At 40.5% G+C, this 23776-nt stretch overlaps 1 protein-coding gene across 3 annotated transcripts; it reads left to right on the forward strand.

The window, feature by feature from the left end:
- The first annotated feature begins 926 nt into the window (after window positions 1-926).
- Window positions 927-23761, forward strand: ptdss2 (phosphatidylserine synthase 2). 3 transcript variants are annotated; one of them, XM_053427795.1, is made up of 13 exons: window positions 927-1143; window positions 1542-2015; window positions 6290-6391; window positions 8563-8645; window positions 10317-10384; window positions 11561-11695; window positions 13381-13431; window positions 14339-14452; window positions 17037-17155; window positions 17654-17768; window positions 18353-18498; window positions 19354-19539; window positions 20660-23761. In XM_053427795.1, exons 2-13 carry the CDS (start codon window positions 1783-1785, stop codon window positions 20811-20813), a joined length of 1506 nt encoding a protein of 501 aa, XP_053283770.1. In that variant the 5' UTR covers window positions 927-1143; window positions 1542-1782; the 3' UTR covers window positions 20814-23761. The 3 variants fall into 3 exon arrangements, with proteins under 3 accessions (XP_053283770.1, XP_053283771.1, XP_053283769.1); XM_053427796.1 differs by having other exon boundaries at window positions 1577-2015; XM_053427794.1 differs by having other exon boundaries at window positions 1651-2015.
- The last annotated feature ends 15 nt before the right edge of the window (window positions 23762-23776 follow it).

The raw sequence follows: 23776 nt of genomic DNA on the forward strand, positions 1-23776 counted from the left end.
AGAGAGAAAGAAAATTTATGAACTGTGGTTTCTTAGTGTGTAACTAACAGTTAGCAATGGTAAATAAAACAATTACAGATCAGCATGCCTTGATAAGAGCAACGTTTTTTTCTAGGTTGGGAACATTTGACTGGTTTTCCTGTTCATCAAATATTTAGTTTATTTGTTTATCTCTGTTATTTATCAGAAATTCTCCTCCAATGGTCCAAAGGGCAACTGCAAAGAAGATAAACTGAACACATTTATCAACTTTGCCTAACATTTACAACTGGAGACTAGAGTTTTTTTTTTTTTTTTAAACCAGCTATGAATAAAACATTGATGGATCATTAGAAAAATTGAAAAATTTGAGTAATTTTATCACTGGATAACCAACATTTATGTATACAACCACACTTGTGTCTAATGCATAAAGCATAAGGAAATATACTATAATATAATAATGTGAAGGAGTTAGAATAAAAAGTTATAGATTCATCATAACCATTGAACACTTTTTCATTTTAAATGATTAATATTTTTCGTGTAGTTGTCTTTTTACTTAAAAAATATGTCCGATGTATGCGGTGCAGTTTCACGGAAGTGACGTCAGAAGTGACTGAAAACATGTTGTTTGGACGCTGTTTTTCCGACACCATGCGTTAACCAAGTGGCCCGATGAAGAATCGTTCTGTTGCAAATGGCTTTAATTCTGCCCGCTGTTACTATGGGAGGTTCTGACTTTGACTCGATGTCTTCAGCTGTTGTAAACAACGCTGATCCGCAGCTAAATCCGCCAGATAGGTCAGCCTGTCAATTTCACAAAGCACCGGAAACACGCGGACACAGGGCTTCCGATTTATACATCTCCATTTCAAAATAAAAGCGTTTTATGACGTGTGAGTTTATGAGGGTGTTTAGTTTGACGGCCATAGGCCGGATATGATGACTTTTTCACCCGTACCTTGACAATGAGCGACGCATGTCCATGTGATGTGTCTGGAGTGAGCACACAGTTCACGGTCTGCGTTTGTGTAACTGAACCAGTTTTAGCGCGACAGTCACCAGATTATTCTTTCTATCTCTCCATACAGCCAGTCTCAAGCGGGTGTGCTAATGTAGCGTTAGCATCTCCTCAACTCAGTCATCCCATACATTCAGCTGGTGAGTAATGCTAAGCTTTGATCCAACGGCATTGTCTAACTAACACGTGAACTGTTAGAATGACGCGTGAGGTAACAATGATGGGGTTACACCGGCTAATTGCTAACAGGACTGTCAGTGAACTAAGCCTTCTTATCATGGTTAGTTAGCCTGCTACAGATAGCTAGCTAGATAGTTAGCCAAGTTAATGAAAGGGAGGCTTCAGTCCTTGCTGCAGAGACAGTGCGGTTTGTTTAGCAGCAGATACTCATTAACGTAACACTAGTACAGTAGCTCTGTTACACAGTGGTTAGCATTGTTGCTACCTGACAGTGTTGAGCTCTTTTAGTGGAAATGTGTCTTGTCTTCATTGTGTCAAACTGTTGTGTCAAACTGTTGTGTTACACTGTTGTTCCTAGTGTTGCTGAGTGGTGTTCAACCTCTCACCCAACAGCAGGACGTGATTTCCAGGCTGCTCCCTCCGCCCTCGTCCCCTTTTAACGATCTCTTCCCTCCGACCACCGACAGGATGCTGACAGTCACCTGGGTGGGGCTGACGCGGATGACGGTGCACGGGAGCGGAGCTCAGCGATACAAATCTAACCCGCTCAGGATTATTGTAAAGCAGCCAGGGGCGGTCGGTCCGTCCGAAGCCAAGCCATGACCAAGCCCGAGTCGAGGAGAAGCGGCGCGGCTGCGATCAACACCGGCGCGAAGTGCGCCACGGCCGCATCCGCCGCCGAGCAGGTCAATAACGGCGCGGCTCAGCCGGGCTGTCCGGGTCAGAGCGCCCCGATCAAAGCCAAGGTGATGAAGCAGAGCTCCAGGGAGAGCCTCTACCGGTGGAACACCGAGTGCGAAGTGTACGACGACGGGACCAACACCTTCTTCTGGTGAGTGCTGACTGACAGTGACAACAATGCAAATGTCCGAATGAATGCTGTATCATCACAAGAGAAGGTGGTGTTGCAGCAGCACATACACGAAATCAGTTCAAATCGGGAGAAGCCGCTGCAGGAAGACGCATGTGTCTGGTGACAGCAAGGTGGGTTTCAGGTTTCAAGGTGAACTGAAAGACAGGCCCATGACACCTCCATTAATCACACTAACGCTTTGATCCATCCAATTCTTTAAGATCCACAGAAGAGGTCAAGCTGACATACAGTTTGGTGATCAAATGCAAAAATACCGGATGGAATCCCCAAGGGTTATTACCCCACAAGAATTCTGTGGTTTGCTTTAAGTCACACTGCACAGTCAGAGCTTGTTGCTGACACGAGAATAGTTAATATCCCAGCATGCTCTGCAGAAAGAGGTCAATGACAGACTGGAAGCAAAGACAGGCATCCATGCAGCCCGTTGATATTTGCTTTCACTGTCCATGCGGTAAACTGGACGAGTGAGTTATGCATGCACCCACAAGAGACAGAGGTCGTTGGCATGTGCAGGATGCTGGTGTATTTATATGAGCGCATGAGGCCAGTCTGGAAAAGTGACCTTCTCTCCTGCAGCTTTCGTTAAATTGCAACTACCGTGGCCTTTCAACCTGTTACTCCAGGAATTTTTAAGCCTGATTAAAGTGTGAGTGTGCGTGTCCCATCTCCTCTTTGCGCTTAAAGCAGGGGGCATTAAAAAAATCTGCTAAGCTATATCTTTGGCAGCAGAACATCTCTATCGATGGGTGTTGGTGTTTTTTTGTTGTTGTTGTCCAATGTGTACAATTCCTAATAACAGCAGCACAAACTACATCTGAAATAGTGACCATATAGCTGAATAAACACCTCACTAAACCAGTTCTAACAGATGAAACGATTATAGCCTTCATGGAGGTAGGATCTATCATGGGTCTGTGACATTAGACAGTATTCATTTCAGCTATTTGCACCTGATAACCTGGCAACCGAGTGTAGACAAATCCCATGATGCAATATGAAGATGCTCTATCGAAATGTCATAGTTTTGACCATCTGCTGACTCAATGTGATGAGCAGCTCTACGCAATGCTGCTTGTGATGCAGATTTTTACGGTGAAGGAATGTGGTCTCGCAGTGGTTTGTTGGCTCTCCCACTGTGGATAGAATATAGATCTAATAATGGAGAATGGATTTGTGGACAGTGCGAGTCATATGGCACTGAAGATCTATGAATGCATGCACAAACACATTGGAATCAAGAAGCTAAACAATAGTGAATATGCACAGTATCTTAGTCTTTTCTGACAGAAGTCACAATATTTCTTTTCAAAAAGTGAATTCAACTCAAATTATATCATAATTACAGTGAATAAAGTGGCTGTTAATCAAGCCATTGACTGGTTGCTTGTTGTGGATTTCTCAGAAACACAGTGGCTGGATGTGGGAGTTGTGTTAGAGTTTAACAGCTTGCCCTGGTTGTCAAGGAGACTAACCATTTGGCATAATGCAATCTGCTTTGTAAGCAAACATTGGAAGTTTAAAAAAAACAAAAAAATAGTCTGTCCCTTTTGGTTTTGCTGTATTCTTTGTGTAGTCAGTGCTATTTACATAACAATCTAGTGCAAATATATTTTTGGCTTGTTTGAAAGATTTATGGGGCATGAAAAATAGGCTATGGGGCCGTTTCCCAGATGCCTCTGCTCCCTATTCTTCTGTCTCTTACCTTTCCCTATTCTTTGTATTAGCTGGTTATTTTCTAACTTTGTTAACACCCATCCTTGTTGTGTTTAATCAATTATGAATGTGCAGCATAAGTTACCACAGTGATGTACCCTGGTAAAAAGCAATCAACCATCTTGACGTTCAACAGTCAGGGTTAAATCTGCTGTTACCTCGCTAACCATGAATCTTACCTGCACTAAAGGTCAAGCATAAGGGCTTTGTTACACAGTGAGAACCAAACAGGGACAACATCATTGGTTTGATTTCTTTCATACATGCCCCCCTTTTAAAGCCTCTGTATCTCTGAAACTAAAACAGATACCATCTGAATATTTTGCACACCAGTGGCTGGACATTTACATAAAATTATACACAATTACAAGATGGTTTGTCAGGACTTTTTTCCCTAAAAAACAGTTTCAGCCTCACTGTCAACCTCAGGACAACATCAGGATATTTCTCAATACACAGACTATACTTATCAGCAGCTTATTTTAACTGGATGTTCTATCTTACTCTTAGTGGCAAGTTTCAGTCTAAGCATAGCCTGCCTCTCATTTGCCAAGACTGGTCTTTCCACTGTGTCTGTCATTCCCAGTGATGTTCTTTGGTTGCTAGGCAATAGACAAGCCAGGTTCTCCCTCTAATAACACCTGGTCTGCCATCTCCATGACAAGGACTGAACCAAGGTTAAGGGTTTGACGGCAGTGATCAAAATACAAAAGAAGCTTCTTAAACCATGCAAACATGCCTTCAATTATAAGACTGCTGTTATTTTATCTTGTGTTTACCAAGTTCCCTGAAGACTCCCAATCTGCCTCTGTCCCATTGGCCTCTATCGCTATCCCAAAACTTTATTAAACACATAAAAGAGCCACACTGCTGCCTCAGGTCACATTTTCTTTAATTTCCTATGATGATGGCAAACACGGCTCAGTGCTGCTGAAACAACTCCAGGCTGCTTTGTCAATCTCTGGAAGGATTGCTTTGTCAGGCACACATCACTGAGCCAGCTCTGGGACCTTTTTTTTAATATGTTGTTGTATTGCTTTGCTAGTTAAAAGTGCTTAAAGGAACAAACTACACTTACAGTGTTAATTCAGAAAAGTTACATGAATAGTTGTTCTGCCTCTGGGGAGCAAAACAACATTCAGACGAGCTGAACAACACACAGCCACTGCACACCATGTAGTCTGATGCTGCGACATGCCCCCAAATGTTGGCACGTTCATGGCCACCTGTTTGATAGAAGTCTAATATTCTCTTCCCATTTAGTTCTATTCTGGTCTCTTCGTATGTATGAGGAAATATCTGATCCAGAGTCTGATGAAGATATCTGTATCACTAATATTATTTAGGCTCTTGGTTCATCCAAAACATATCAGGTCTGGCATATATGTCTGTCAAAAATCACCAATAGATTACAGGACAGAAAGATATGTTGCATTCTTACCTCAACCAAGAAAGTTAGGTTTTCACCCCTGTCCATTTGTTTGCTGGTGGATTAATTTGTTTATTTAGCAGGAGTATGCAAAAACCACTGAACTGATTTCAGAAATTTTGCAGAGGGATTGAGTATGACCCCAGGAAGAAGCCATTACATTTTAAGGGTTGATCCAGGACTTTCAGAATTATTTTTGCCTGTCTGTTTACTTCACACTTAACTTGCTCACCACACTGTTTGATGTCTGTCAGTGTTAAGACCAAGTTGATGGGGAATTTGAATTTAAATAGATACTGTTCTCTGTATTTCATTTGTACATCCTGAACAATAATGACTACTGGCTATCCGATCAATATAAGCTTCTAAAGTATTGTATTGAAACCTTGCACTGACTCTTCCAGTTCTCCTACCACACATCATTCTCTCTCATAAAGGATCTTGCTATTATTTCCTCGTCAGTTTTCCAAAGATCATTCATTTGCACCCTGTGTACAGATAGCATGCAATTATCTAGCTACACTAGTGTGCAATGTTGACAAAGGCCATGTTTGTTCTGTGCAGTGGTGTGATGTTGAGATACTGTATGAGCTTTGGCCATAGCACGACATGAAACCTAAAGTTCAACTTGTCAACTGAAGTGAATACTTGGTTTTAGTTCCAGTGTCCATACACAGCCTTAGATGAGATCAGTCCACAATCAGACAGGTTCACCACACAGACAATGAATTGAAAGCTGTTTTGAATAACTAATTCCTAACTTTATATGAAGGAAAATGTTGAACTTGTTTATAAAATGCCTATCTCATTGTGTATATTTGTTTTGGTTGTTGCACAACGTTTTGCTACTATTTTCAGCAAAACTAACCCACTTTCCCCAAAACACTTTGAATTTGCTCTGTTTACCTAAAGATTTTTCAGCCCCAAGCAGGATGTCTGAATCTCTCTTGGGACACTTTGTTTAGTTGTCTCCTGTTATGCATCAATACTGTCTGATCCACCACAGTATTTTTCAATGTAAAACATATTAATGTCTTCTTTCTTATTTTATAATATATTTATAACCCCCTCTCTGTTTTCCTCTCTGCAGGCGAGCCCATACTGTCACAGTACTGTTCATTCTGACTTGTGCTTTGGTCTACGTCACGCTGTTGGAAGAAACCCCCCAGGACACGGCCTACAACACCAAAAGGTCAGTAGGCTGTTTTCGTAATTTCCTCTGTGTGCCTGCAGGACCCTGCTGGTAGCTCCAAAAAAGGTCCACTCAATCCAGTGCGGCCTTTTGATCCTACTCAAGTTTGATAAAATAGTTTGTGCAGAAATTAAGCCTGAGAGAAAATTTGTTAAGCTCGTAAGGAGCATTAATAATATTCGTCTCTTATTCTCTCTCTGTCTATATTTGCCTATAGGGTCACATAACTAAACCAGCCAATAATAACATAATTTAGCATGAAAGTACATGGATGAGATCCAGATTTCATCAAAACTGGTAGAATTCAAGACCTCATGCCACTCGATGAAGCCGTTCCGAGAAAAATAGAACCCTGATGACTATGAAAAAGAAGAACATGAATTTCAGGCTTTCATTTCATAAAATTTTGCATATGTGTTTTATTCTCTTTACTCTTTCAACACAGATAAAATGTGCAAGCCAGTATGTAACACTGAGCTATAGAAACTTAGAGATACACCATACCTCAGTACCTCTCAACTGTCGGGCTGGTTTCTGATTGAACATTTTATTGTGAAATCATAGCATGAGGTTACTATGAGCAAATCCACAGATTACAGATGTAAATGCTGGTGTTTTTTTTTGTTGTTTTTTTTCATATCCCTTTGAGGTAAATTGGCATTGGTTTGTTCTTAGATTTGACTTGTTACTCTACGCCTCTGTTTTAAAACGTTCTCAACTTGGGAGCGAGGTCTGAGTATCTTCAACAGAGATAAACAGGAAGTTTGGTACAGTAACGTTGACCATTGTCTAGAAGAGGAAGCTGAGCTGGGGGCTAATGACTGGAGGATGGAAATTATGAGTGCATGCATCCAAAAATGAGTTTTCTCTGTAAGGTGGCTGGACTCACCTTGAGAGACACAGTTAGGAGGTCAGACATCTGTGAGACGTCCGATTAGAGCTGCCACTCCTTCATGTGGCGAGGAGCCAGTTGAGAAGGTTCAGGTTCCTATAAGCTCCTTTCTGTTGCCAAGGACCAGGCTCAGATGTGTGGAGATGTACACAAAGGAAATTCCACCTTTTATTTAATGGATCATATTAACCAACGATATGTTCAAAAGTCCCTTTAATTATTTTGAGCTGCTTGGATGTTTAACTAGTGGCATTGATAGGACACTGCAATCACGAGTAGAGGCTGCACACATGATGTGTGTGTTGTGGGAATGTGCTTAACAGGATTTGCTGCAGTCAGCGCAGTCAGGCTTGTTGGGATAAAGACCCTAGAGCTTCTTCCTGGCAGCAACACACACACGCACACACTCACTGTCCGAATCTCTGTCACATACTCATTCACACATCGTCATCTTCACTCATCCTCTCTCACATATTGTGAAACATTGTTGGTCTAATACCACACGGTTACTCCTTCCCACACATTTAACCCCACTTCAAAATCAAAAACTCTTACTTTCTACCCACTCACACTTGTACAGTCAATCATCCAATCACAGACTCTCCTGCTGCGACACGAAGTTCAGAGAAGTGTCCTCATGAGCCGTTTTCAGACATGACCTGTGGGTAAAGTCCAGAGAATTGTCTACTCACACATGTCCCACTCATGCAGTAGGAGGTTCTCTGCACAGACGTGATCAAAACAGCAAAAGATCCTCAGGCCAGAGGTGGCGCAGCCGGATGGAGCGGGATTTTTTTTTTTATTGGCATCACAGACACCAACGTTGGCTTTCATCCCCACAAACTCTCTAGACATCTCATTTAGACATTTGGTAACTTTTAAGTTTCATTTTTATCAATACTCAGTCGGATACGGCAGTTACAAAGAGAAAGTTTCCGATCTATGCAGAAAGTTATCACATGACATGAGGACAGTTTTCCAACAAGGATGATGAGGATTTGGTGTGACAGTAAAACCATTTTGGATGTTTTGAGGGTCCTCCATCAACACACAGACAGGTCAGTGTGCTGGAGAGAGACAGTGCAGAAAACTGTTCACTTTACACTGAAGCAACAGCTTAACATTTCTCAAAGATCGTTCATGTAATTGTGAGAATAGATCGTCACACTTGGGTAATTAAACACTACACAAAACTTCAAGTGCAGCATCAAAATCTAACGCTGGAGATCTCAACTTACATTACCTTTACATCTCTGTGTTTCTTATTGTTCTCTTTTAGGGGGATTATAGCCAGCATTCTTGTGTTCCTCTGTTTTGGAGTGACACAGGCCAAAGATGGACCCTTCACCAGACCACATCCAGGTAGGATGGTTAACTTGATCACATTCATTTAAGGGTAAATGGACTGACTTGTCTAGTATGTCAACCTAGGCTGCTCAACCCTAACCCCAGTGTATTATGATCTTTATGCCACTGATCTCAGTAAAAGCACTTTTCTCCATATATCTGGGGAACCTTGTTTCATTTCATACCCATCTCTCTCCTATAATGTACATTGTTTCTCTGTATATTTTCAGCTGGTTAATAAGTGTTAAAATGCCAAACACACACTAAAGAAAAGTTAAGAGTTTGTCAATAAATTACACATGAATAACTGAATCATGTTACAGAGCTGTTTCAGTAATCTTGGAATCACATGCACTTGTTTGCCCTGTGTAAGTGAGGAGGCTGAAATGCATCTATTAACAGCTTTGCTAACCTGTGGCTGTAGCCGCTGCGTCGCTCAAAAGTCTCATGTTATTGTCTGATATGATATTTAAGTCCTGTGAGTGCTGGGAATCGAGGTTAATGTAGTAAACAAAGTAAAGGAGATGTCTGTGTAGATGAAAAATTGAGTTGAGATTAGGTGATGTATTTTACATGGTTTGCATTACATGACAGCAGAGACGTCCCAGTTATTGTAACTGAATAGTAATAGCACATTCTGATGTAGGTGATATTTCCAAGTAAGGTGCAGGTAAGAACAGCAACAGTGATGCTTAATTCAAGTTTATTAAAGCTTCTGTTTGTTGTTTAGCCATAGATATGATTTGTAAGAGCCATGTCAATGTAATACAAAACAGTTTGCATGAAGATTGAATGATGTAGGGGTTTGAGTTTATTTGTTGTTGCTCTTGTGAACTTGTTTGCTGGTTTTGACATCACCACGGGTATATATTTATTTGTACAATTGTTTTCAAGACCTCAAGAATCCCCCCCCCCCCCCCCCCAATCTGCTACACACAATGAATGGATGCTTATATTTAAACAATTCATTTCTTATGTAGTTTGTTATTTAAGTTTAACCAGCTCACATAACACACTACTTACTCCAAAGGGGAAAGCAGTGAGTAGGGAAGATAACAGAGTGTGGAGGACAGTCACGCATTGAGTCAGGCGCTTAATATTGTCGGTCGTGGTTGACGTGAGGCGGAACAGAAGAATTTGTGCCGCCGTTGTTGGTTAACTTGTAGCTTCTCGAACCCTCCTTTTGTGGAGAGGAGTTTCAGTATTTTTTTATTAAGAGTGTAGTGAGTGAGTGTGTCAGACACCCTGACCTGTTGAACCAGCAGAGTAGGTTCAGTTGTTGCCATTCACGTTGTTGACGTTGTGCTGAAGTACCACACGTTTATATCTTTTGGAAAATGACCAAGTGGGAGTTTCCGATTTTATAACCTGCAACTCCCCCTGGACGAGCAGCTGGGACTGTCACTGGAAGCTCAACTTTTAAATGTGTCTACAAAAGATATTACTTATACACTAACACTTGAATTAAAAAAGGTACATTCTTGTGTAGGATATTGGTTCATGATTCTACTAAATATTAAAATGACTAACCCTAACCCTTTACAGAGGGACTAAAACCCATGTCATACCCAGTCCCAGATGTACTTGGTTTCTTTTTGTCTCTTTTTTTAAATGACACAGCAAATGTCCAGTATAAGTTGTTTCTACAGTTTCTCCCGCCCTCTCACTCTTACTCTCTCAATGCAGCTTACTGGCGGTTCTGGCTCTGTGTCACTGTCGTCTACGAGCTCTTCCTCATCTTCATCCTATTCCAGGTGGGTCCAATGATGGTGGTGATGCCATGACTGACTGAAACACTTGCATGTAAACATTCAGAGGGGCATGCAGACATGAAAACACATTTAATTAGGACTGAGTGTAATTAGTTTTTTACCTTTTTTTATTTGTGTATTTGTATACTAGTGTCCGTATTTGTTACTCAGTTCTTTGTCACGTTTTTATTTACCTGCCAAGGGACAACAGTTGTAAACTAGAATGACACTCAATAGAATGCATACCCCAACCAAGGCCCAACAGTTTCCTTATGAAACTACATTTAAATTCACTGGATATTTGGATCTGTATCAAATTGCACACAATCATAAATATCAGTCCCCTAAACCTGTCGAGACCCATGGATTATTCTCTGAGAAATCACGGTAAATATTTGAAAACATTTGCCATCTCACTACGTTAAAGAAATTGAAGGAAAAGTGCTGGATCCGCCCCTTGATCCAGATCCAGATCCAGATCCACATCAACATGTTATGGCTTTTTTCCTGAACCATTCCACAGCCTTTCACCAGGTTCCATGGTAATCCGTCCCATAGTTTTTGTGTAATCTTGCTTACAGTTAAACAAACCAACCAACAGAGGTGGAGAAGGGGGGTGAATACATAACCTCCTTTGCAGAGGTAATTAGCATTCTTTCTACCTCTGGCAACTTTAAATCATCACAGCAATTCCATGTAGCAATCACATGCACACTTAGTACATGTCTGCGATAGGGCATGCACGTCTCTCTCAGGTGTTAAACTTGAACATTTTGGTGATGCAGGCACCAAAGCAACACTCTGAGAAACGATCTGGTGAAGACCATAGAGGCATCTTAAAACCATAACACCATAACAACGAAAATATTGTTTTTTAGCTTTTAATGTTCCACTCCGTGCACTGGTGCTTTTCCTTGTGAGATCTGCTTCCTCATCAAGAACTTCACACCCAAGCTTTAATTTAAATGACTTTCACTGAGTGAGACCCTAAAATATAGCAACCGTTTACAGCTAGAAAAATAAATCTCGTCAGGCCTGGACACTAGCAAAAACTTTGAAGACAGTTTTCTTCAGTGAGTAATCCTTTCTTCGGTCTTGTGATCTCGGTTTGCCTCTGTGTTTTCAGGAAGAATAAGTGCTGACACTTTCCATACTTCCCCTCTGTCTTCTGTTTTCCAGACGGTGCACGATGGAAGACAGTTCATGAAGTACATTGACCCCAAACTAGGGGTCCCCCTGCCAGAGCGCGACTATGGAGGAAACTGCCTCATATATGACCCAGGAAACACCACTGACCCCTTCCACAACATCTGGGTGAGACAATTTTTTCAATGCATTTAATTCTACTCTATTTAATTTCTGCTGGAAGCAGACTTTATTTTGTAGCAGAACCACTCAGTATGAGGCTGCTCTCCATGAAGTGATATTTCTGTCCTGGTGCTGTTATTTATATTATGGTCTACTTTTATCCTCAGTTATTACGAATGAGGAAATGACCCAGATCTCAAATAAAGGAGTCTATACACATTCTTCTGACGTGCTGTGAAACTGACAAAATCCTCTCTTTCCCTTTTCACTTTCACTCATCAATTCAAACGTTCACACTCCCTCAGATCACCTTCGTTGTCACTTTGTCTTTGTCTTTTGCTTTCCATCTTCCTTCTCTCTTGTGCATACACACACAAACACACAGTTAGTGTGGCTGGATGCTGACTAGCACCAGAGGGTTGTGCCTATACTGCAGTTTGTAGCCCATCAGTTACAAACAGGCCTCCTTCCCCCCTGGGGAGACGGTCTGCTGCTGCTGCTGCTGCTGCTGCTGCTGCTGCTGCTGCCATGCGTGAGCAGGCCCTGTCTCTTCTGTCAGCACGATTTCAGCCTCTCAGAGGGGGTCAAACCACCACAGCACCAATATATTACAGCCAAGCTATGTGAAAAGCCTTTTTTTTAAATGTCTAATTATGGAGAGATGTTTAGAAATAAATAATAACCAAAATAAAATTCTGGCTAAAAGAACATAATAAACAAACATAATAAACTGAAATGTACCAGATTTCGAGGAATGAAAAACATATACAAATGTAGTTGAAGAAAACAAATTATAGTAAGGGAGCAGTGTTAGTTAGGCCTGATAAACACAAACAATGACTATTTTCATTATCTGTGATTGATTTTACTGTTAAATATTCATTCCATTTAATGTTAGAAAATAGTGAAAGATGGGGTATCGCTTGATTTCCTCAACTAATTCTACAAAAATTGATTATTACCAAAATAATACTAAATTGTTTTTGATCAATCATAAGACTCACCAGCTGAGATTAGACACATAACATCTGTTACTACTTTGGAATTCCTTCTTTAAAAGTTAATTTCTATTTAGTATTGCTTTTTTTATTGTTATTTAATTATAGTTTCAGCCTTTTTTTAAGCTCTTTGTTAGACTAAACAAACGCTGCACAAGACGTTGCTGTCGCAGTTTAACCCTTTCAAAATCAAAAATTACCGTGATGAGGTGAGATAAGATAAGATGAAATAATCATTTATTAGTATCACAATAGTTAAATGTGCTGTGTTGCTGCAGCAAAGGAACACAAAATATTCTAAAAATGAATAAGTAAACATGTAATATCACAGCAAGGAAATAGAAAAATTGAAAAAATGTATACATTGCAAGAATCTATACAGTGAGAGCAAAATATATACAGTTTAAGGGATTGCACAAAAGCCATTGAATTGCACACAGATAGCATGAATTCCCAGAATTGGTGTGTGTGTGTGTGTGTTCTACTGGGAGCAGAACTGGTTGTACAGACTTACAGCTTCAGAAAGGGACAACCTGTGATACCTCTCCTTCAGACACGTTGGGTGAATCAGTCAAGATGTCCTGATAATGTAATAGATGTAAAAAAAAAAAAAAAAGTTTGTTTATTTATTGTTCAGTCGGATTTTGACATGATGAGAACATGTTAAAGCAACACGTTGGTTTGTTTCTGCAGGACAAGATTGATGGCTTTGTTCCCGCTCACTTCCTGGGATGGTATATAAAGGTGAGCGTGCAGATTGCATCACACGCTGAACATGACTGAGCACTAATATACACTGACTGACTGGCTCCAACTTTCAAAACTATCTCTCCATTTGCGTCATCATGAGAAGAGTTGACATCAAACTCATATGTACCTTGTCTATCTGCAGCATCAGTCCTTGACATGCTGCAAATGAAAACAACTTCTTAGTCATCAGTTACAGAAAACACATTTAATGTGGGTGATGTAAGAGTTTATTCCGTGTGATTATAGAAAAACGTCTTTCTGTCAGATTATGTTAATTTAATTGAGCTACAAATTACTCTTTTTGGCAATATTTTGAGTAATTTGTTTGCCGCTGTGCCTTCCTCTACTTGGCACGGTTAAGGAAAGGAAAACAACAGGAAGCCAAACTCAAACAAACATGGAGGAGAGTAAACATGACAGAACGGGATAGCTTCAAACAGAATAAGGACTCTGACCAGCCAGGAATATACAAGGAGCTTTAGGCATCAGACCGTGACTACACGATTGGCCAACATTTTCATTCTATTAAACTCCTTAAAAGAGATTCGGACATGTCTTAAATCAGTTGCGAGTTTATATCAATATTTGGGAAATTACTGCAATTTATTAACAGATACAAATTAGGCTTGATAATTGAAAGAGGCTCAGTTTCAGTTTATAATGAAATGACTGATGATTGACATGTTTAAAAAATCTGTCCTTTAAAACTTGATCTGTATTGTCTGTAATAGACTGACAACCAATCTCTATTGTGCTGTTTTGTGAAACACCAGTCTGTTCTGTTCCATCTGTCAGCGATGTCGATTTTTAGATTTGTCTATATAACTTCCTGACCTCCTCCTACTCTCCGCCATTCTCCTCCTCCTACTCACCCAACCTTCTGCTCTGTTTTCTTCTTCAGACTCTGATGATCCGGGATTGGTGGATGTGTATGATAATCAGTGTGATGTTCGAGTTCTTGGAATACAGCCTGGAGCACCAGTTACCCAACTTCTCTGAGTGCTGGTGGGACCATGTACGTACATATATTACTGATCTTCTCCTTTTCTCACATGCTGCTGTGCTCCACAGTTTTACATTACAGTCTTTATCATGTCTCAAGACAAATCTAATCCTGAATCAATAGAAGAAAATGAAAGTCAGTAGATATAAAACGTGAAGCACAAGTCTGCTCGCCCACTCAAGATGAATGAAAGCACAGAATCACCCGACACTTAAGCCTGTGTATACATTTCATAGAAACACTGACATCTTCGCTGAGACAGCAGGTGATTCACAACATCCAGACACCAGCTCTTCCTTAGCAGTGGACATCCACATAGGGGTCTGTGCGTACACTAGTCGATATGGGTGGTATGAGGACCATAATGACCCCAGTGGACTGGTGCTGGCAGAAACTATAAATTTGCCTTTAGAGGAAGATTCCTGTGAGCTGCCATGAGAACTCACATTAATTGAAGACATGTATTCAAAATGGAGTATAGGGGAGAGCGGGGTAATGTGGGACACCGGGTGATGTGAAACACCCCCTGTATCTAGGCAACGGAACACATTTGTGGTCATGTGACTATTATGTGTAAAAGCCCCTCCCATTCCCCCCTTGCAATGAAGGATAAGTTGGTGCAGGTGCTGTGGAAAGTATGTTTTTTCACAAAAATGTTCTTGCTCTGAACTTAATCAACCGCTGTGTCAAAACAAATTGATTCAGGTAGAAAAACTTATATTATACATGTTGATGAACTTCCAACATATAAAACCATGTGATTGATGCCAGCTGAAGATTAGCCTGAATTGATAAGAGATTTTTTCTAAAATTGTGGCTTCGGGGTAAAGTGGGACAAATGCTGTGGGGTAAAGTGGGACAGGGTCTCACTTTACCCCACCATGAAGCACAAGTTAAGTTTAGTCTTAAACATATTCTAGATTTATATTACATTATATATGTTTTATTTTTAATGTCATAAACATTGTAGAAAAGCCATCATGCCAAGAAACTATACACCAGGAAGACAACCTGGGGCCAAACACCCCTCGCAGAGATGGAGAGTGCAGCCGCTGAGGTCATGCAGGGAAAGAAGTCCTTAAGAAAAGCTGGAAGGGATAGAAATATTGATAAGACAACCCTCAAAAGATTCATAAAGAAAAAAGAGAAAGAGAAAGGGGAAGTAAAATCAGTAGCCTGGGGTGCAGTAGCTGAGGCAAAGAGAATATTCACAGATGAGATGGAGGAGGAGCTTGCCAAACACTTGAAACAACTAGCTGACCAGTTCCATGGCCTTGCCCCAGTTAAGTGCCATGAACTGGCATTTGAATACGCAGAAAAAAACAATATCCCTGTCCCTGCCAATTGAACAGAGAAACAATGTGCAGATAAGCTAGGGTGTGCAAGACATCACATGAATCATTATAATCATAAATGTGCTTAATTGACCAATCCCCATGATTCTGTTACTAGTCCGATATTAGTGGTTGTCAATCTAGCTGTCGGGATTTTAGCTATTACAACATGTGTTGTTATGGTAGTTTTAAAGTGGAAAAAGTAAGTGGACCACTTTACTAGGGTAAAGTGGGACACAAGACCACTTTTTTTAAAACAATCATATTTTCACTGCCCTTTGTCCTAAAGACATTCTGATCATTTCCATTCCTAGAAAACATCCTGAATTAATGGGAAATGTGTAAATTTTACTGATATATCAGTTTAGCTCGCCTAGAGGGGAGCAAATGTAAAAAATGTCCCACATTACCCCGCTCTCCCCTAACTGTAAAAGTAAACATAAAAGGAAACATAATGACATGCTCCTTGTTGACCCATAAAAGCTGTCGGAGGACTGGGGTTCAGTGAATGAGGGTTAAATTTGCATAAATAAGCCAACTGGTGCCGGGAACCTGCTGTTAGTGTGCATAAGCTTGTGCAACTCTTTACAAGAACACACTGCTGTAGCGTTACCCTTTAAGAATGGATATGTTTAATAACCCGTTACCTGATGTATTAAAGCAGTTTCATTTTTTGCCATTGAGATTTATGACAGTAATTAGATTGTCATTTGTTTTTCTGATAGTAACCTTTAATTACACAAGTGGGAAACTCTCTGCAGCGTAGTTTAAGCATCACAAATGAGAGAAAGTGTTCACAACAGAATAAGTGAGTGTAAACAGGCAATTATATGAAGATCAGGTGTTGACGGTACAAACTTATTAAGAGTCAGTGAGAAGTACGAGCAGTTACGTTGTTAAGTTGTTATACAAACAATTGATTATTTACATTAAATATGATCACAAAAGATTATGGTGCCTCAGAAGACATACACACACCATATGATGTTTTCATTCTCTCTCACAAAACTCACCAGGTTTAAGGATTGAGGAGGAGCAGGATGTCATTAAGTCTTACAGGGGATACAGTGTCAGTTTTACTTTCCCATAGGAAGCAGCAAAACTAAAAGGAGAGGGATGAGATTTAAGGCGAGCTCAAGCTGTGCACACCCACACAGAAAAGGTCTAATCTAACACACTAGTGTAGGTTGATCCCAGTTGTGTAAGGGAATTACTACGCCTGTTTAACCCTTTGATGACATATGTACTTTGTCTCTCTGCAGTGGATCATGGATGTGTTGGTGTGTAACGGCCTGGGAATCTACTGTGGCATGAAGACCCTGGCCTGGCTGTCAATGAAGCCCTACCAGTGGCAGGGCCTTTGGAACATTCCCACATACAAGTACGACTTTCCAAGTTGCTGCTGAGAACCACTGTCTGTGTTAACCTGAATTTCATTTCAAAACTATGCTCTTATAGAATTGAAACCTGACAAATTAGACTGTTTTTATGTAACTGCGACATTCAGTGCCCGAGTCCAGGGTGAATTGATTACAATTGAGTATTCTAATGCTAAGGTCACTCTCAAAACCCTTTGTTGCCTTGAGAGAATCTTTCAAATTTGGCACAAACGTTCACATATTGAATAATTTGATATTATAGGTCAAAGATCACGTGACCTCATATGAGTCTGGACCAAACTATATGTAGACTGACACTGCTCTAATTGGAAGAGGCACATAACTGAATGGGGATACTTCTAGCTTATATTTCTTCTTTTCTGATGAATGACCCATTTATAGGTAAAATGTTCATGTTTTGTTTCAGTAGTCTTAAACAGAACCTCATCTTTTATCTTTACATATGATTAATTCTAACATGTCTGCTGTGTGCTTCTCAGGGGGAAGATAAAGCGCATGGCATTCCAGTTCACACCGTACAGTTGGGTGAAGTTTGAGTGGAAGCCCGCCTCCAACCTTCGACGCTGGCTCGCTGTGTTAGGAATTATATTCATGGTAAGAAATATCCTGTATTTTATTGACATAAAATGGTTATAATTTCGAGAATTCAATATATTTCCTCATTCTCATACACCTTACTGAAACTGCTGAAACTTTTTCACCTAAATATTCAGCCCATTGCTGACTTGCTAACTTTTCTGCATGATGGATTAATGCCAGAAGTATATAGCTCTCAAACTATAACTTGCATATCAGGAAATTATTCCGTGATAATCGTGTTTTTTCTCTCTATTTCTTATTGAAGGGTGCTTACATTTTTGATTGTTGTATAAGAGCCTTATACAATACTTTTAGATGTGCTCCATTTATTTCTTGCAGCTATTTTGCTGAATAGATTTTTGCTGAATGTTCAATATATTAAGTTCAACTATCAGTAATAGGTCTTTACTTACTTTAATAAGAAATCTCAACTGTTAAGGAAAACATGGTCTGCAACCACCAGCAACTGCAAATATGATTAAAAAAAAATGGTTGCCGGATGTAGAAGGTCTACAAAAAAAATGCCCTCTTCTGTTTAATTCTATTAAATTATAATTTCATTGCACCAAAGTTGAGATGTGTTATTTTTCTCTTCTCAGTTCCTCCTGGCAGAGCTGAACACCTTCTACCTGAAGTGTGTGTTGTGGATGCCTCCTGAACACTACCTGGTGCTGCTCCGCCTGGTGTTCTTCGTCAACGTGGGCGGCGTCGCCATGAGGGAGATCTACGACTTCATGGACGACCCGTGAGTTTTCATCCATGCATGCAGTTGACTGCTGGACAGGGCGGGGGTTGGTCGGGCCGTATATATGTTGATCACGTGTGCAGTGATTCATAACACGGATCAAGTATTGCATTTGGAACTTGCATTCACACAGCAGGTAACTCTAAAGTGAAGGTAATAGAAATCAGGTTTGAGTGAAGAGTTTGACTCGTTAGTAGCTTTACAGGCAGAAAAGATGACCAACACTTAGTGTACTTGTGTGTTATTCTCACAGCACTGACGCAGCTTTTCAATCATTCTATTTGGAAATTCAGTCCGTGCTGCAGTTCATTGTAGGTCATTGATATTTTCCAGTTCAGTGCAAACAAAGAAATCTTGCATCACTATGTGCCCCATGTTAGGTTGATGTTGGCAAGACTTCAGGTTGCCTTAAGGAGTGAGCGTATTTATTTACCTGGCTGATGATGTAAGCTTCTTATCAAACAAGCAGTTTGGGTATCATTGAGGAAACATTCCGCTGTCACACACTGAGGCTCCATCTTTGGCATTACTTGTAGCAGAATCCAACCTAAACAGTTTAGTGGAAGTCAGTGTAGTGTAAAGTCTGGGTTTCAGATGCACTGGAGGGAAAACAGTGTGAAAATGTAGTAGTTTGTTTACCATGTCGCCTCCCATCAGCTTAATATCTGTATTTTACTGAACTTACAGTCTAGCTATGTAATTCTCTATGTTTGTATATCCTTGTGTAGCTGTAAGAGTAACACGGACCTTGAATGATACAATGGTTTTGAACATAATAAGCTTTCCCTTAAACAGTAACATCCTCCCTGTTATTTGACTGTTCTGTAACCACTCCTTATGTTATTTTCCCATCAGGAAGTTCCACAAGAAGCTGGGCCAGCAGGCGTGGCTGGTGGCAGCCATCACAGTGACGGAGTTCCTCATAGTGGCCAAGTACGACCCCAAGACCATCATGCTGCCCATCCCCTTCGTCGTCACGCAGTGCTGGTTGTTAGGAATCTTCCTCATCTTCATCTGGACTGTATGGCGGTTTTTCATCCGGTAAGAAGTAGGCCGGGTCTCTGGGTTGGTGTAATTCGGATTATAACTTGGAATTAAGACAAGAAATTCGTTATAAAAAAAAAAACAAGACATTCCTCACGTCTCTCCTTTCCCCTCTCTCCTCCTCTGACCCTCCTAGTCCCTCCCACTCATGCTAATTAGTAACATTAGTATTCATTTAAGGTGGGCACAGGAGATAGGTGTTTGTCCCTGTCCACTCCCCCCTGTCAGCACTGTTTTTCCCTATTCTGATCCATAAGCATCTTTAAGCTCCTCTTGACTCATCTGTTTTCAGACATGAGTTTGCTTTTCACATATGACGAAGGCAGCAGGAGATTATCTGGGTCAGACAGTTCACAACAACAGGAACATTTCTGAAACCTTTAGGCAGGGGCTGGCACCTGGGTAGAGCATGCAGCACACACTATGTTTTCAGCACATAGACACTGGCATCAGCCCTCATTACAAAAAAGCTCTCAAATCTGTGTCTTTCACATATTTTCTCCGGCATCTTCTACATGTATGGCTCCACTTTTTCATTCTGAAGTATATTGGGTAACTCAGACATTTTTGGGACATTTGGGCTGGACGGTAAAGTTCCGGAAAATTTTCTCAGCAACTTCCTTGGACATTTGTGTTCTCACAAACAGCACATCCGGAAAATGTCAGGGAGTATCCGGACTCCAGTGCATTGCTGTAAGCAGCTTTACTGATGTTGCTCGACCCCGGTCCTGCATGGCACTTTGCATCTCTTTGTTATGGTGAATCATATTATCTTCACTTGTTCAGATTTCCTTCACATCATTTTTTTGTCTCAGTGGCCATCAGTGAAGCATTCAGAAGACAGTCCACATTTGCTGCCGATGTTAGAGTGATACACAGGAGACGTTCTCATTAAATGAAACATAGAGGAGCGGTTTGTTTTTCCTCACACACACATACCACACACACTGTTCTAGTCAGCGTGTTGGGGTGGCAACTTTAAAGACTTACTATTTAAAGACGTCCTCTGTGAAAAAAAGCAATAAAAGTGAGAGGAACAGAAAGTAACTGGTAGGAAGATTTCCTGCAGGTGATATTTCTATTAACAGGTTGTCTATTTTCCTTTATCCTCTCCCAGTGACATCACACTTCGATACAAAGAGACCCGACTACGCAAACAGGAAGTTCCCGCTGACTGGGACCGCCCTCTAGGCAGCAGTGGCACCATCGCCCCCTCTGGGCGCAGCAAACTGAATGGCAGCGCCGAGACTGTGAGGCAGAGGAAATCCTGAAAGAGGGGGGCGGCGGGGTGGAGTTGCTCACTCAGCAGCTACTGAAGGAGAAAGGACAAGGTTTGATGGGAAAATAAATAAAATGAGTGAAGGAGAAGGGTAAGACGAATGCAGAGACACACAGATGGACGTGTATTTGCTGTGTAGACTGTTTCTGTGCCTGCGTGAAACCAGGAGTCGTTCGGACAGGTGAGGGTGGAAGGAGCTGTTTTCATTTGGTGCATCGTCTAGTAATTGTCATACTACACGGATTTACCTCATTCTATTTTTAAAGTACATGTGTGCAGTCATGCACGTGACATTATTTATACATGTGAATGATGAATAGGGGGAAAAAAGCTTATGTAGAGTAGTGGAAGGAGGGATAGAGGTGACAGGGGCTCGACCAATAACTGAAAACAGATTCCATTTCTCAGCTGCACTTTGTCTTAGAAAACAAGTGTCAAGTACATGTCCCTGTAAATATGCTTTTGTTCTGTGTCATTCAGTGGTGATGAGAGTAATGTCTTATGATGTGATGATTGATCTGGATTCCATTTATCGTCCATTGCTATGCAGTGTTCAGTATCTTCAGGAGTTTGGCCACACTATTGCAGAGCAGCAGTTAAAACTAAGCCTGGTCAATAACAAAACATTTCTGTAACTTTCAGTTCAAATTACTTTAAGGTCTATTGATTCCCATAAGTTTTTTACAGATTTTACTTCCCTGTTCTTAAGTATGATCCCGTTTTTTTTTTTTATTATATAAATATGTTAACATACTTAAATGTTTTCATTTACTGTTCAGGTTGTGTGGTTCCTAAAAGCGCTGACCCTGGAGGTTATTAAAACTGCTGCCGAATCCTCCCTCAGTCCCAGAGAGGAGAGGAAAAACCTCTAAAGTTGTTCTCTCCTCTCACGCTTTGTTCTTGAAAAGACAAAGCGTGATATATGAGATATAGTTTGGTGCGTTTTTTGTAGATGTTTTGTTGTCCCTGTTATTTCTTTAGGGCGAATCGATTCTGAACACTAGATTGTACTCTAGCTCTTTTTTCTTTGGTAAATGTGGTGCAGAGAAGTCGGCAGCATTCTCATGAACAGATCCAGGACAATCCTGCTGACAGGAAGCTGTGCTCACTGTCCTCTCTGATGTTGGCTCTATTGTAGCACAGTAATGAATCTACACCGTCAAGATTGAGGCTTTGCTGAAACGCTGGCTCATTCGGTCACATCAGAATGTGAATTTAATATCTGTTTCTTTTTAATGCCAAATCTCTTTCTCCAGTTGAATTAATTCAATTTTCAAAAGAAATTAAGGTTTAATGTCGAGTTAATTTGTGTTAAGGTTGGGGAAGAGAACCTATCTTGTGTGCGTGTTGGGGGGAGTTGTCATATTGCACATGCAATCAGCCAAAGCTTATATGTCATTCTTTTTAAAGCCATAAAAGCAACACAGATTCACTTGAGCTGCTCCAACTGCCGTTGAACCTCACGCAGATTCCTTTTGATTTTAAGCAAAGCCGAATTTCAAAGCCATTGGAGTGAGTTGCCTCAGTAAACAGTTTTATGTTCCAAACTTAACTTGACACCTGGAAACCAAACTGACAGTATTTCAGTAAGTCGGAGATCTCACCTCATTTCTGTCACACTGGGTAGCTCGTATCAGATGCTTCTGATTTCCGTCAGATTTAAAGTTTTAAACCTTTAGTCCATAAATCGTTCATCAATAGAAGATACATCCACAGCTATTTTGATAATCAGTTGTCATTGTTCAATTAAATATGTCAAATACTCTCTGGCAGCAGCTTATGTGGTAGTGAACTGAAGACCCTCAGGTCTCAGCACCGGACAAAACAAGGGAATGAAGACATGGCTTCTTCTTTTTTTTACTATTTTTTGAAATTTTACAGGCCAATCAATTAGTCAACAGATTAATCAATCAAAATAGTCATTAGTTTGAGTAAAAAAACTAACAAATCTGTGTAAGTAGCATCATCATCAATACCATCTGACACCAGTAACTTGGCCAAAGAGAAGAAGTTCCTGCCATCATTTAAAAGAAATGATCCAGAAATGTCATTATCATACAACACAATAAGCAAACGGAAATAACTCCTTTCACGTTCTGATCTTGCTGAATCTCCACTGTCAACAAAACAAGCTTTAGTCTCTTAAGGTCATAGAACCAGTGGTTAACTTTGTGTGTGTGCGTGTGTACAACATCCGTGACGATAGCTCCTAATGATCTTGTAAAGTAAACTGCTGCTGTATAAAGATAAAGTCCTTTCCTTCTGAATGTAAACCAGCAGAATCTGTTGTTCAAAAGAGAGGGATGTTGAAGTCCTGACGTTTGTCACATGTACAAAACTCCTCTTCATCCTCACCCAGGCTTTTGAAATACTTCAGCCTCTATTTTGGAACACAGATGCTGTGCAAATTAAAAACCCTTAAAACCTCTAGCTGGTGTAAAACTGTGCTCGTTATTCTGTGCTGTCCTGGTTCAGTGGCTTGAGAACTTTGTAGGAGTTCAGAGTTTGCTTTTTTCCTTCTTAAATCAAATTGATTTAGATGTGGGTCTGGGGGATTCACTGTGTTACTGTCTTCATGTCTTAGATTGGCTAAAGTGCATATATTTGCACATCAGCTCTCACAACACTAAACGATGAATTCAGAGACTGAAACGGGAACTGGCCAAAAATAGTAATAATAAATAAACAGGACCTTTTCCTTTTAGTGTTTGTGTAGTTTCACTTACGTACACATGGGGGCGGTATTTGATATGTTGATTTACTGCTGGCGCTGCCCTCTGTTCTTGTCTCCATGACAATGATCAGTGGCAACTTGCAGTTAAAAGCCATTTTCAATGATGGTTTGTGTAAATGTGAAACATGTTAAAGATCAGAGAAATGAAATATGCTGCTGCACCACAATTTTATAATGTTTTCAATAAAATCAAATGAAAACCTGAATCAGACTGTCTCTTT

This window comes from Pleuronectes platessa, chromosome 7 (assembly GCF_947347685.1).
Source record: "Pleuronectes platessa chromosome 7, fPlePla1.1, whole genome shotgun sequence".
Lineage (NCBI taxonomy): Eukaryota > Metazoa > Chordata > Actinopteri > Pleuronectiformes > Pleuronectidae > Pleuronectes > Pleuronectes platessa.

Excerpts from the sequence above, each read along its gene's own strand:
- ptdss2 (XM_053427795.1), top strand. The coding sequence starts at position 1,783 with ATGACCAAGCCCGAGTCGAGGAGAAGCGGCGCGGCTGCGATCAACACC. Across the intron at positions 6,392-8,562 it reads ACGGCCTACAACACCAAAAG|GGGGATTATAGCCAGCATTC; the intron begins GTCAGTAGGCTG and ends GTTCTCTTTTAG. Across the intron at positions 19,540-20,659 it reads GTATGGCGGTTTTTCATCCG|TGACATCACACTTCGATACA; the intron begins GTAAGAAGTAGG and ends ATCCTCTCCCAG.